At 38.4% G+C, this 14765-nt stretch overlaps 1 protein-coding gene across 3 annotated transcripts in view; it reads right to left on the bottom strand.

The window, feature by feature from the left end:
• Positions 1-335: 335 nt before the first annotated feature.
• Positions 336-14765, bottom strand: part of LOC138025180 (uncharacterized) — a 47223-nt gene continuing 32793 nt past the window's right edge. For 2 of the 3 annotated variants that reach the window (XM_068872374.1, XM_068872371.1), the window contains 6 exons: positions 13655-14576; positions 9888-9994; positions 9361-9637; positions 5567-5872; positions 4511-4650; positions 336-1639 (listed from right to left, as the gene is read on the bottom strand). In XM_068872374.1, the coding sequence (XP_068728475.1) occupies positions 1567-1639; positions 4511-4650; positions 5567-5872; positions 9361-9637; positions 9888-9994; positions 13655-14576 (1825 nt within the window). In that variant the 3' untranslated portion in view covers positions 336-1566. The remainder of the gene's footprint in view (positions 1640-4510; positions 4651-5566; positions 5873-9360; positions 9638-9887; positions 9995-13654; positions 14577-14765) is intronic. The other variant, XM_068872372.1, reaches the window with a different exon arrangement.

Raw genomic sequence — 14765 nt, forward strand, 5'->3', positions numbered from 1 at the left:
ATTCGGGCTTTCAGATTTGTAAACTCGTGTTTTGCATACATAATAACTGCGTTTACACGCTGAAATTTTAAGGTATTGAGTGAATGACGTCACTTTTCCCTAGATACAACCCTCAGAGGTCCAGTGGGTCAGTTTAGACCGTGAGTAATGGTTAATGGCGGAACCGTGAAATCCACAACTTACACTCAAAGTAAACAGCCTTTAGATAAAAATCACAGCTCAAAATTTTGCCAGGCAGGTGTTAAGCAAACACACTTTCAAAATCTGAAGAAAAAAAAGGAAATCACTTTTTCGTCATAGAACCACTTTTAGAATTAACACAAGAGGAAATCAAATCGAATAATTCGCTAGATTTTATTGGTTTAAGTTCCCTATAACCCGTTTTCCAATAGCTAGCACAGATAAACATGCATGTAAAGAACTGTGCAAATGCATAAAAAAATATCATGTGGTTGAATGTGTTCACTACTTTGTTATGTTTCTTTCTTTCTTTTTTTTTCAATTGTGCACAAATGGTTTATGTTAAGATACAGTTACTCCCATCTGGTAGTGGGCTATGCGTGTATAAAACAATCCACAAATGTGTGTTCTTTGGTACCATCAACATTTCTACGTAGACATTTTTTCATTACTTTTTTCGCAAGAGTAAAAATATTCACGAAAGTTTTACCCCAGTGAAAGACTTCTTAACATTCACATTCACGAGTGATCAGCTGAGTTCAAAAAGCACTTTTTTCCCAATGATACTACAAAATTTGCGTTACTTCTAGCCTAAATCTATCTCTAAATTGCAATACGGGACAAATAATTTTTGATCCGTCCCCACCAACTTAATTTGTGCTTCACATCCCGCTATTAATCACTTCATATAATATCTGAACTACTGTGTAACACGTAAATTTACATGAAGGAGAAAATGTGTGCGTCATTGAAAGTAGTCGTACCATCACATGTACTCCTCGCGACGTAACGTGAAGGAAGAAGAGCCGCCTGTTTGTTTGGTTTCGTTCGATTGAATAAGTTTATGCCGAAATTTGTGGCTTTCTTTGTAGCTTCCGGGACGGCATTGTCCCAAAGGTGCTGTATTTCCGAGGGAGACACTTCTCCTTGTTGTTTTCAGGCATTTTGCCGGACAAAAGTTAAACTTCGCGCCGAAAAATTTTTTTTGACACACTGACACTTGCCGCATTGCTTTCCATACAAGATAAAACTTCGGCTATTCGCTGATAACCGGGATTTGGCAAGCCAATCAGAAAGCTAGAAATGCAATAACCAGGGGGGAGGGGGGAGTATATAATTCGAAAGCACACGAAAGAATGTAAATTAATTAGTAAAAGGGTCACTCTTCAGTGGCATTGTTGCTCTCTAAGCTCTTAAACTTCTGCGGCGCCTCATCCAAACCTTTCGCTGGAAACCAATGGTATTTGCCATATCTTGCACGCGACAAAAGTTTCTTAATTCAGGCTTCCTGGGTGGACTTCAATGTAAGGAATGTTGTGCCTTTTAGATGTTGTGGTTGTGTCTCTCGTATCACATACAGTCACACAGACCACGTCCTAGAGATCCCTATCGTTTTCGACGATATATTTGCCACTTTCCCTCGTCTTGCATTGGAGGACGCGGAGGTGGGGCTCCCAGTCTAGGTGATAACAGAAATGATAATAATACTATTAATAAGAAATAATTTAACACGTCTGCGATTTCAAAATTGATGAAACGAGTTTGCTAAACCATGACGAGAGTGCTAACTGAGCACATGTACGTTTACATTTGTACTGAGAAAGTTGTACTGATAGGAATCCAAATTGAGAGCACTGAAGCTTCCAAGCACCCACAGGTTTTCACTATAACGTTGAATAACAGTTCACCTTTTTTTCAAGAAACAATACTTTTGGTTGTCGTTCACCGTAGCAAGCTGTATGTATATTGAGTCGAACAAGTCAACCAGATTTAAAGACCATAAAACAAAGGTGGGTGTACTTTTTGATCCACGGACAGGTTTAACGGCTTTAAACCAAAACGTGAGCGAAAACTGAAAAAAAATGTGCTTGCCTTTCACGTTACGTAAAACACGCACCAAGGCGCGAAAGCACAAAACATATTGAAGATCAGTTGCAATTTTTACGCACTTGGTGTCCAACACTGCTATACTAACACTTGAAAGCATTGTATTCTTCGAGCTTTGTTTGCTGAAGCTCTATGTTAGAAAGAAAGCACGCTTGGTTTGGCAAACTTTGGCCAGCGAGTGGCCGTTTATTAAATAACAATCCTCATTTTAAAATTATGCAGAATTTCTTAGCAAAGGTGGGGTCATAACCACCTTCCAGTGGTATCATAAACACGTAGTCTGCACACAGCTCTCCGTGGGGAAAAGCCCTTTTCACGGTTAGTGTTTCTCATTTGCATTACAATGTAACCTACCGTGGATACGAGGCAATTTCGGGCTATTTTGTAGTTTTAACCCGAAATTGCCTCGCATCCACGTTAGATTACATTGTGATGCAAATGTGAAAAACTAACCATAAAAAGGGCTATTGGAGCTCCAATTCCCCAGCTATTGACCGCGTGCCATTCCACACACGGAGAGCCCTGTGTGCAGGCTACTAAATACCGAACAATATGCTGATGAGAACACTAAAAGTCCGGTATTCTGGATGACCTCCCTTAGTATTGGAAGAGATGAAAACAATTGGTGGGGGTGGGGGAGGTACAAGGGAGGGAAAAATTAAAGTTGCACGTTATGTCAGAACATGAACATGAACATGAAGGCCGAAGAGGCCTTAAGTCTCGTATTTCTGTTCATAGACTTCGTCCACGACCTCCTCACCGAGCGCGAGGGCCGTACAGCTAGAGGCAATATCGGTCCGAGAGTCAATATTCGTCAGCACGATTCCGAGTAAGTGAGGTCAGTAAGTTGTTTTTTTTTATGGCATCATTTCTTTGAGCGATCGGCCACTTCTCCGCTTGGTGAATGTTCGAAATCATCGTCGTCCATCAGCAAACGCTATCCTTTTACCTGTAACACTAAATTCTGCTTGCCATAATTGTACTGTTGTGATGAAAAAGGAAAAAAAGAAAATTCCGCTTTTTAAAAACTTTTTGTTTTGCTCAACTTGAATTTCCGGGGAGCGAAAAAAAAAGAAAAGGGAAAACGGACCGTTTCCATGTAATGGTCCGTACTGTAAAATCCCGCCAAAAACCCACCAATCAGAGTGTTCCATTTAGGCGGAGAATTGTTTGCCATATAATAAACTTATTCATTCTATATATACCGGAATAAACACTATTTTACGTTGGTTTTCAATGTACAACACCTAGCAAGTTGGGTGCTTTTCTATCTATGGTTTTATTCCCGTAATAAAACTCTCCAACCACCAGTTTTGTCATTCTTCGGATTTTTTTAACTCCTGCACTTTGCCGGAGTCGTGATGTAGGCTAGATTACCAGATCATCATTAAGAATATTGGGCTAGGGAATGGAGTACAGCATTTCAGCATTTTGATTGACTAATCAGTAGATAACCCTAGTATTACAGTGACCGTAAAAAACGGTCAAAACATTCAAGCCACGCATTTTGATAGGATATCACGTGGAGGAATTGTGATTGCTCAGCCGAGGAAGAAAACAAAAGTTACTGTTTTGGTTACAAATTAATTAATTTTAAGTCTTCTAAGGATTAAGTAATCTTGGGGAATAATTGTTTAATTAACAATTATTCCACGAGCCCATGGTAGATAGCCATATGGCTATAATCATCTCATATCCAACAAGGACAACAAGCGCTAGTGGAACAACTGCTTTATGAAAAACGCCCTCGAAATAAATATTCCTTTAGCTCCTTTTAATTTTGAGCTGACGCGTACGCATGGCATATTAGCTCATATACCATGATGGGTAAGCCAATTAAAACTTCTGAAGCATGAAACAAAAGTTTACACTAACCCTGGATTAAGTTAATCGGCCTTCGAACAACCGGGCACGCTTATTTTAGGATATTTTCTGACATAACTTCAGTTCAAATTTGAATAAATTAAGGACCTCTGTCCGTCAAACTTCCGATTGTTTGATAGAAACTAGTCTTTATTTCATTTTATCCTTTCTTTGACAAATGCAAATGATTTAAAATAATATAATTTTCCATGACCAACCATAAAATTCCGTGACTTTCCAGGCCTGGAAAATGAAATTCTTAAATTCCATGACTTTCCAGGTTTTCCATGACCCGTACAAACCCTGCACTTTGCAACCTGTCGTTGGGCAGAGTAGGGTTTTCGCGCCAAAATAATCCCAATGAAAGATAAACTCTGTATTCCGAGAGTATATCATATTCTTGTTGTTCCTTTCAAAATATGATCGGGAACAGGATAAAGAGTCAGAATTCTATTCCATTCATTCCAGCCGAAAACGGAATAAACCCACAAGAGTCCCAAAAGAATGCGCCCAAAGATATTAAAGGTCGGTTTTCCACTTTCGGTCTTTAACAGCAAGGAAAGTCAGTAATGAAGCGTACCTGTATGCTTGTGGAGGGAGGGTCGGGGACCTTGCCAAAGGGCCGTACCGTCCGAGATTTGGCTGAGCACCTGAAAAAATGTCACCAGGAACACTGAACAGCCGCGGATCATGCGTAGTTGAAGGAGGAAAGTAGGGTCTCTGAAAAATAAACGTAATCGTGTCAAAATTTCGATCAGTATAGGTTGATGCTTCCATCTTCCAGTAAATAACTGTCGTGCTTTTGTGTCTATTCATGGGTCTAAAATGTTTCAGACAAAACGTGAAGAAAGGATCTTCCCAGTTAAGAAGACAATTTATGCCATAGGTTAAGATAAAATGAACTTTCTTGGGAAGAGGGATCGGATGCGATCCCGCGGACGACCATTCCGTAGCCTGCCTCCAGAATTGCCCCTTTACATCCTCCAATTCATCGGACGCAAAGAATATCAAGATAAAGAAGAGGGATCTAGGTTGCAAAATACGCAAATACAAAATCGTAATATGGAGATCACATGTTGTAATTCAAAAGAAGAAGTCAAAGGAGACGATTATCGTGAACACCGCAGACCCTAGGAACAGCAATCTGTTATGCAGATCGAAACATAAAAGCGTCAGAAGTATAAAGATCTGGAAAGAGAGATCGGAAATTATGGAAATAAAAGAAGACGATTGTAACAGTGGCAATTCGGTGTTAGAGAAACTGTCAAGCAACTTGGAGCGGTTGGGGATTCCAGACAGGAAAACTGAAAAACAATGCAAAAGTCTGCTCTCCTCGGATCGGCGTATATTGTCAAAAAGGTGTTGGAAGTCTGTGGTCTCGGATAATAATAATAATAATAATAATAATAATAATAATAATAATAATAATAATAATAATAATAATAATAATAATAATAATGATGATAATAAGGTCTTAACTTCTCCTTTTTAATATTCACATGTCTTATAAATACTATAGTCAGCAAAGGATTTTACCATTCACTCATGGTAAATTTACAACTGAAATTAGCCTACAATTGGTCTCATAATTTCCTCACAACAGAGAACGTAATGAGGAAAAAAAAATTAACTTTACCTGTGGAGCAAATTGATTTTGTCCTTGAACATCAACCTTCCGTGCGACACAACCCCCTTCGTCATTTTGGCCAACAACAAAGTGTACTCTATCGCCGACATTCAAATGCGTGATAGAGGTTCCTCTCAATTCTGACTCATTAAAATAAATTCCTGTGGGGTTCCGTCCCGTTGGATAATATCTAGTGATAAAACCACAACGCTTATGAGATAGGATTTTTCCAACAAATCCTTCCTGTATCCCTTTGTTGACTGAGTCCTCCCAGCCACACCTGCATTTGACTTGATTCGATTCATGATCAGGAGGCTGCAAAAACAAGACGCCAACACAATAAATAACTACGTGAAAGTGATCAACGCAGTTAACACAGCAACTTGAGTTGTTGCGAAAGAAGCTTGAAAAATTCCAGGATAGGAACTCGAACCCATGACCGTGTGATTGTATGTGCCGCACTTTCTCTACCAACTGAGCTACCAAGCCATATGAGAGTTGATTGCTTGCAAATTCTTATTACATCCCGCAACAGATAAACCTGTGCACTGCGTTTGATATATTTTGCAGCTTTTTGCTAAACCGAGAGAACATGCAATTCTTATTTTAATTAAATCAAATTGCCTTTCTTTACAGTCCTTGTTCTTTCACCAGTTAAGCTATGTAATGGATAACGTCCATGATAAGGCAGCTCCTACAGATTCTCTCGATAAGTTTGCTAAAATCAGTAATACACAAGTGTAATACACGATTATCTACAAAAGAATGTTTCTCCGTCGAATTCTCCAGAACTGAAAAAATGAAATAGTTTTTCACTAGAATTGGTGTGTCTGTCTAGAATTCTATTCCACTTTCTGTTCAATAAATCTAATTCTCGTAAAAAGAATAAAATCAGTACTCCTTCATGTTTTAGATCGTGTTGATAGTTGTTTGAACCTTACTCATTTGTAGAATATTTCACTAAGTTAACCTGGAAATTTGTAGAAGTGTACAATCCATGTATATGTTTTGGTTTAATTTTGTTTTTGGTTTGAAAAGTTCATTTTTTTCCAAACCAGTTTAAATTTTTAGAACTGGTTTAATTTTTTTAGAACACTGCCCATTTTAACATATTGGATATCTTTCTCTAATTACTTTTATGTGAGTATAATTATGATGGATTGTTGTCTCTGATGCTATCAAAGACAATAATAATAGTATTATTCACTGCCGTTGTGAACAAAATTTTTAGTGTGCGGGGTTAATGCTCAGCTTAGTGATGAGGGTTAGGCACTTATCTTGAATGGTGAGCTTTCATGTAAGGTTAGGGACACTGCCTGCATTTTAGTAATTAGGGTTAAGCTCTCAATTAGGTTGACGCACTTATCTAAAACAGTTTGCATTTTAGGAGGTGTATGACAACTACAGACTGCTTACAAATAGCGCTGATAAACAGTATTCAAGTCTATAAAGCACCCATTTCAAATACGCTGAGCAGTATTTAGCACCCATTTTAAAACTTACATGAGTTATCTTTTACTGCGAGTTACGGCTAGTCTGCGGTCTGCAAGTGTCAGACACTGCATTCTAGGTAAGGGATAGGCACGCATTGTAGTGACTGGAGTAACCACTTATTTGCAGTGTGTAGTCTAAAAAAAACCGTTGCCTTGGTTTTGGGTTAAGAATATTGGCTCATGGTTGGTGGAAGTAAAGCATTCTTTCACATGTAGGATATTAAAGTGGTTTTGTTTGTAAAGAAGCTGTAGTGCTGTGTCAGTAGGGAGGTGAAATAAAGAAAAGGGTTTATCAATTGAGTTGATATGGTAAATTGATCACTGCAAAGAAACTTGAAAGCTGATGTTTAGAGTGATAGCCATAAGTCAGAGCTAAACCCTTTTCTGTCTTTCACAAGTAGGAATACTTTTCATAACGAAAAAACAGGGCATTTACATTAGCGTACAACAAGGCATTTACATCAGCGTATGGAGGAACACAAATCCCTATCATCTTCGGTTGGTCGACACATGAAGACGAAACACGATCTGGATAAACCTGAACTTAAAGCACATTTTACGATCCTGAAGAAATGAAAATCGAAATTTGACTGTCTCGTTCACGAGATGCCTTTGATACGTGAGCGTCAACCATCACTAAATAAGCAGTCGGATTCCATTCGTGCTAAAGTTTTTGTTTGACCTTCGCCTTTTGTATTCTAGCAAAAAAATTGTAAATATCTTAATGTCAACTATCGTTTAATTTCCACTTATGCAAAAGTCTTTGTTTTGACCTAACGCCCGTTATATTTAAATTGCGAACTGTCCATTACAGTTTAACCTTGATAATGGCCCTCGTACTACGGGGTTTGAACTGGTTTACATCAATCCCTGATTGATGACAATTTTGACCCATCTACTGATGGTGTCCCGGAAAACTGGTTTAGATAGCTTGGAATAACTAACAAAAGTAAAGTAGAGGTGCGATCAAGATATGCCTTCAAGGCATTAACATGACAAATGTTGGGGTTCTCTGGATATGCCACAAACTTAACAACAGTGGGTTTAGACCCTGGCTTAGATTGCTTTATAGGCATTACAATGCAAAATGTTACAAAAGTTTCTGTAATAACCTTATCATCAAGAGACAAGAAGTGAATCGTTTGCCCCCTTTGGGCTGATACTAGTATTTTTTATGCTTGAAGGATTTAGTGTGGTTGTTGTATCGAGTTTTAAACTCTAAATGTCTATCATCGTGTATAGTCTATAAAGCCGAAGTGATCAGCGATAACAACACCAAGATCTATTACGGAGTGTCAGAGGTCGAGTTTAAAACTCGATACAACAACCACACTAAGTCCTTCAGGCACAAAAAATACTGCAGTGAGACGGAGTTATCGAGGCATATCTGGAGTCTAAAGGACAATAACATCAATCACACGGTACGCTGGTCAATAGAGTCTTTCGCCTCACCATACAAATGTGGATCAAAGAGATGCGACCTGTGCCTTACAGAAAAGTTGTACATAATAAAAGCAGATACGCGCCATCTACTGAACAAAAGAAAAGAGTTAATTCTAAATGCAGAGATAAGAACAAATACCTTTTGTCGAACTTAAAATAGCACGCTCCCCTCGAGTATTACAATGGTCTTTAAATAAGTAGGAATTATGCAAATGTAAGATCTGTAGCCTGATGATTGTCTACCTACCTACCTACCTACCTACCTACAAACACACAACCTTTATTTTAATTCGAATTTCTGAGTAGCTTACGGCTGGTTGATCGATTGATTGATTCATGTTTAAAAGCAGACAGAGCGGATTTGGACTTGATAGAGTTCAAGGTTTTAAAATTCTTAACAAGAGTTAAGGCCATAGAATGATGTTACGGGTTTAGGTTGAATTAAAGACTGGGGCTATGTCACGTCATTTTAGGGTGCTTCGGGAAAATCTTTACTAATCACGAGTTTAAAACTCGAAAATAGTAACATGGAATTCCCTTAACTCGTAAAATTATCCTTACATCACAAACATGAGGATCGCTGATTCTGAGCAAAAACGGCTTAATTTATCCAGGCGATTTGCCATAAACTTGTTAAAGGTCGAGCCCATTTAAGATATCGTTTCCTCTCACAGCATAGCTCGAGGAACGCAAGTAACAAAAACCCTTCTTAAACTGCGGGTAATTTCACAATCGCAGCAAAGATGGCGTAGGATTGTTCATTTGAAACAAGAAAAGGAGGTCTACATATAAGCAGATTACTGCACCTAACTCCGTTTTAAAGACACTATCACGAGATTTTGAATTTATTAAGGCTCTTATCCTTACCTTTATGTAGAGGTTCTTTGCAAAGAATCCTTTCTCATTTTTATCCACACTAAACTGCACTCTAGCATTTAGGCGAATGTTGGTAATTTCTCGTTTCGGTATACGAGACAAAATTTCTGAAAAGAACAACTTTTCGTCAAGTACAGGCACTTCGATACGCCCCGTAACTGTCTTGTGTTCAGGAGGACACTTAAGTTGGCATATGTAACCTTCTTGGCGGGATTTCATGGTATAAAGGTCTTCCAGTGTCTTTGGCGATGTATCTGGCCTCACTGCCCTGTTGGAGGAGAGGGAAAAAAGTATAGTGTGCGAGGTGACTCGAGCTTAGCTTTGATGATGACAATGAAAAATCGAACGTCTGCAATTTTTTTTTATCGTTGTGACAAATAAGATTATCCTATAGACTTTCTGCTTTCATACATGCCTGCTTAACGTGATCATGATGATCACCATCAGAATAAGTAAAAGCAGAAGTACGTGTCTATTTCTTAAAGGAGAAAATAGGATTCGTATTGATCATAACATACAGACGAGGAGCATCTTCTTCCATGGCTCCAGCACTAGACATAGCTGGTTCTCCTTTTCGAAGGTCTTCAAGGCACTCCCTCAACTCCGAGCTAATGTCTTTCTCCTTCTAAAGCAACAAAATAAAAGTGTCAGAGAGAGAGAGAGAGAGAGAGAGAGAGAGAGAGAGAGATACCACAGTTGATGTATGCCTTTCTTGAGATTCTAGCCTAAGGACAAAGCGTGGCCGAGTTTAAAGGGCGTTTACTACTTGGTCCAATAAGAACAGAGTCCAGTTACATCCTGATAAGTGTAAGGAGCTAAGAATAACCTTTTCCAAGCAGCCACCAACTTTTGATCCACTTATCATAAATGGAAATGAGATTGAAGTAGTAAAATCAGCGAAATTACTTGGCGTTACCATAAGTAACGATTTGACATGGAACGAACATGTTGATAATGTAATCAAGAAAGTTAACAAACGAATCTACTTCCTAATTCAGTTAAAGAGAGCTAAGGTGTCTCCAAAAGATCTTTCTCTTTTTTATGTGACTTGCATTAGATCAGTAATGGACTATGGGGTTGTGAGTTATTTTAGTTCTTTACCTAAGTACCTTAAGTACGAATTTACACGAGTTGAAAAGAGAGCCATTTCAATTATATTGCCCGGATATGATTATATAGCAGGATTGGATAAGTTAGGACTGTCAACTGTAGAACTACACCACCAACAATTGTGTGAACGATTTTTCCAATCAATAGAGACAAACAAGAGCCATAAATTAAGGCAATTACTACCTATGGAAAATATCAATAAATATAATCTTAGGAATAAGCATAAATATAAAGCTCCGGTCGCTCGCACCAACCGGGCAAAGAATTCGTTCATCCTGTCCATGTGTGGATGATATAGTATCCATCAACATGGCCAGTGAGGACGTCTTCTTTGTCTCGGTTGGTGTTGGTGAACATTTGGGATACCTTATGTTTTCTTTTTTAATTGTTTTTTAAATTGTATTTATTGTAATAATAGATAGTTTTATATATTTATTTTAAAGAGAAATAATGTAATTCAGCCTATCGGCTGCAAATAATTTTTTTTTTTAATAAACTACTACTACTACTACGTAGGACTTGCAATCCACTGTTCACGAGTTAAAGATTCGCTCGGACTACGCGCTGAAGAGTACTTCCTTGTTCAATTTTTTGGCTGCTGTGGTAAAATGCAAAATGGTCTGCCTTCCATCAGTAGGGATTCTAAAAGATTTGTTCTATATGTTTCAATTATCTTTTTCATTGGCCCTAACCAGAGAGGATATTGACTGATTGATTTTATACTTATTTACTTATATTTATTAATTTATTTAAGAGCAGTTCTCTGAGAAAGTCAGGCAAAGTTGAAAATGAAAATTTTAACACCCCCTTCATTTTCTGCGTGGATGTAGGTTGCCTGGAGGGATGAATGAAAACTGCCATATTCGGACCAGCTGATGTATCGTTGCCATGGTAACCGCCATTAATCATGATACCCTTCGGAGCAGGAATTTTATTATCAAATAGTTAGCGTATATGTGTCCACTTTTCGGACAGATGTGAACCAATTCTAATGAGATTCCACCAGACAGTAGGGCTATGCTTCTAATTACTAAAGGATGCTGTGAAAGTATTTTGACTTTTACGAACTGGGAGAAAATATTTGCTGTATTATGTTACTTGTCGGCCATTTTGAAAAACCCCAAAAACGAGCACAGCTTTTTTCCCATTTTCTTGCAAAGTGTTCTTTTCCCGGTCACCACATTTGCAGCAGAGCTAATACAGTTATCATAGTCCTTAAATATTGGAAAACTAATTTGAGGAAAATTAGTTTGGACATAGGTGATAAACAAATTTGATGAAAATTAGAAATATTTGCAAAATTGACCAAGTTCAGACTTACATTGTTTCGCTCCAAAATGGTTTAGAGAGAGTGTTTAAGCTCCGAGAGTATTTTAACTATCCTATCTGTTAAGTGTCATGGATTTTTGAAGCTTTAGATCCGTTTAGTTTGATAATATAAGTCAAATAAAGAAAAAGCCTACCTTGCACGTTTCTGTAAGATGTACATTTAAATCGCGTCCGTTTCCTCTTCGTTCGTTCCATTTTCTAGACCAAATTTAGCACAGGATCTAAACATCGGTCCTCTCCCATCGAAAACAACGGCTGTCGGATATTCTAGATATGTTAAACAACAGATTATGGCGCATTCAAACCACATACACATCAAGAATATACTTCAGCTTCTAGAATCTCTGTAAGGTGGCCAATTTACATTATCAACTCCGTTGATAAATCCTATAATCTCGTTACACTTTTATCACGGAAGTGATTTCATCATATCTATTAATTTTTTTTCTTTATCATTTATTACTTTTAGCTTTACTATTTTAATTTTATACCAGCGTGGTGGGTTGGAGATAGAGATGTACACATCCGGGTCAGCAGCTGTCCCCACTCATTTCCGTCCCGCGAACAATTTTCTCGGCTTTTCAATGGCATATTGCAAATTTTCCCTTCGATTTTAGCCAAACACTTTATTCTGGATTGTCATAGGTATACGTTTGCTTGGCATGGTGAACGTGGCACATTCATGTATCTCGCTGGATAAACTTCATTTCAAACGTCATGACCGTGTCTCAAGCTTTCAGTCTTGTCAATAGTGTTAAGTTAAGTCAACTGGATGCGGACAAATTATTCATTACGTGTGGTTTTACTTTTCTTGAGGTGATTTTGGATGGAAGAGAATGTTAATTTGACTTGGCTGCAAGGGAACTCCATCGATTTAGCCATGAAAAAGCGAGCGAAGACGCCAGAGCGAAAGTGTAAAAAATTGCAAGGAATTACGCGATACGCTTAATGTAAATTTCTATTTCATCATAGTCGCCAATTAAAAACCTCAACAGTCATATTCAACCTACAGACAAGATAATAATAAATACTTTGAGAGTTTGACCGCTTGATTTAGAACATTTTGAGAGCGAAATAATTTAGTGTAAAAATGACTTAATTTGGAATTTTTTACAATTTCCATCAAATTCGTTTATCACCTGTTGTCAAAATATGACTTTCCCCAAGTTAGTTTTCTAATATTTAAGAACTATAATAACCGCATAATCTCTGCTACAAATACAGTGACGGAACAAAGAATACTTTGGGAAGAAAATGGGAAAACAGATGCGCTCGTTTTTGTCGTTTTCCAAAATGGCCGACACCTAATATAGTTAAGCCAACATTTTTTCCTTGTTCATAAAAGTTAAAGCAGTTTTGAAACATCCTTTAGTAATGGCGATGTTTGTCGTGACGTCACCCACTGTTATTAATATGCCAACCAGAACCTAATTGGCTATTGAAACAATGACTTCTTTTGTTCCGTGGTTGGCAAATTTGAATATCAAAAGAAATGTGACGTCAATGTTTGTAAACAAGAAATATCGCTATTAGAGGCATAGGTCTCCTCTCTGGTGGAATTTCATTACAACTGACTCATATCTACGCGAGAGGTAAACACACATATGATACCCATTTTGAGTGTCAAAACATGGCCTTGTGGCTGTCATGATTAATGGCGGTTACCATGGCAACGGACCTCAGCTAGTTCAAATATGGTTTTTTTTGTTCATCCTGCCAGGCAACATATCTCCACACAAAAAATGAAGGGGGAGTTTAAGATTTCCATTGCCAACCTTGCTTGACTTTCTCAGAGATATACCTGCTCTTAAGCCCTGAAAGACTGCTTTTCAAATCACAAACCTACCACTGTTTCGATGTTCATTGCTCTGGGCCCTTTGACTGTCTTTCCAACAATAAAGGAGACCACTGAATACAGCTCTATGGAGTTCAGACTGTCAACTGGTGGAACAATCTGTTTTGCATGAAAAAAGAGACAATCTTTAAATTTGGGATGATAGATCCTTCCAAAGCCACGGACGGGAAATAGTTGAAAAATGATCCCTTGCATTTCCTTGTCTAAGTAGCGGCGCCAATCAAAACCCTCGTGATTTTCAGCTGACACCGTCGCACCCTTTGTGATTGTTTTGGTGTGAAGGGCTTGTCCAACCAATGGTAAAAGATCCTCATCGTCACTCTTGTCGCTACCCTCACTATCGGAATCGTGGTGGCTTTGGTCAATTGGCAAGGCCACTGACGAACGTGCGCCAGCTTTTTTAGCTTTGGCTGCTCCTGGCCCACAGATAACATACCACGCAAACGGACCGGTCCAGTGGAATGCAAGACAGAAGCGGACTTCTTCTCCCTGATTTGGAATGAAGGGCTGGACATTGACCGGTACAAAAGAAACGCTGATATGTTTCTTTAAGGTGATGATTCCTTTCCAGTCAGATATTATTTCGCTGACTACTCCTTCCCACTGTGTTATGTTCTTCTCAAATAACGCTTTATCAATGATCTCCTTGCCAGCTCGTTCCTGGGGCTGGAGGGTTGCTTTTTTCAAGTAATCTCTCACTAAATCTTCGTGATACAGTAAAGAACCCAACGATTCGATGTGATGACCTTCTTTTGGATGAAGCCACTCAACTGGGAGAGAGGGGTCCTGCGATACACCTCTAGACTTTGGTAACTTTCTTTTACGCTGCATCTCTCTAACACAATCGTTTGCTTTTTTCATTTTCTCGGTGTCTTTCGGGTCACTCAGAGCCTCTAACATCGCAATAACGTAACTAAAAAAACCAAACAAATATGAACAAATGCGATGTGCTCGTGATATGAGGTTATTATAGCGGGGGTTAAAAAAATACCGTAAACTAGTTAGTACACGATGTAAAAAAAAAAACTCAGGTTTGAAGAAGGTTCTCAGTTGACCCAGTCACCCCCTACACCTGTCAAGCGTGTCTTAAGTGTTGCGGCCG

Source organism: Montipora capricornis, chromosome 12 (genome assembly GCF_036669925.1).
Source record: "Montipora capricornis isolate CH-2021 chromosome 12, ASM3666992v2, whole genome shotgun sequence".
Lineage (NCBI taxonomy): Eukaryota > Metazoa > Cnidaria > Anthozoa > Scleractinia > Acroporidae > Montipora > Montipora capricornis.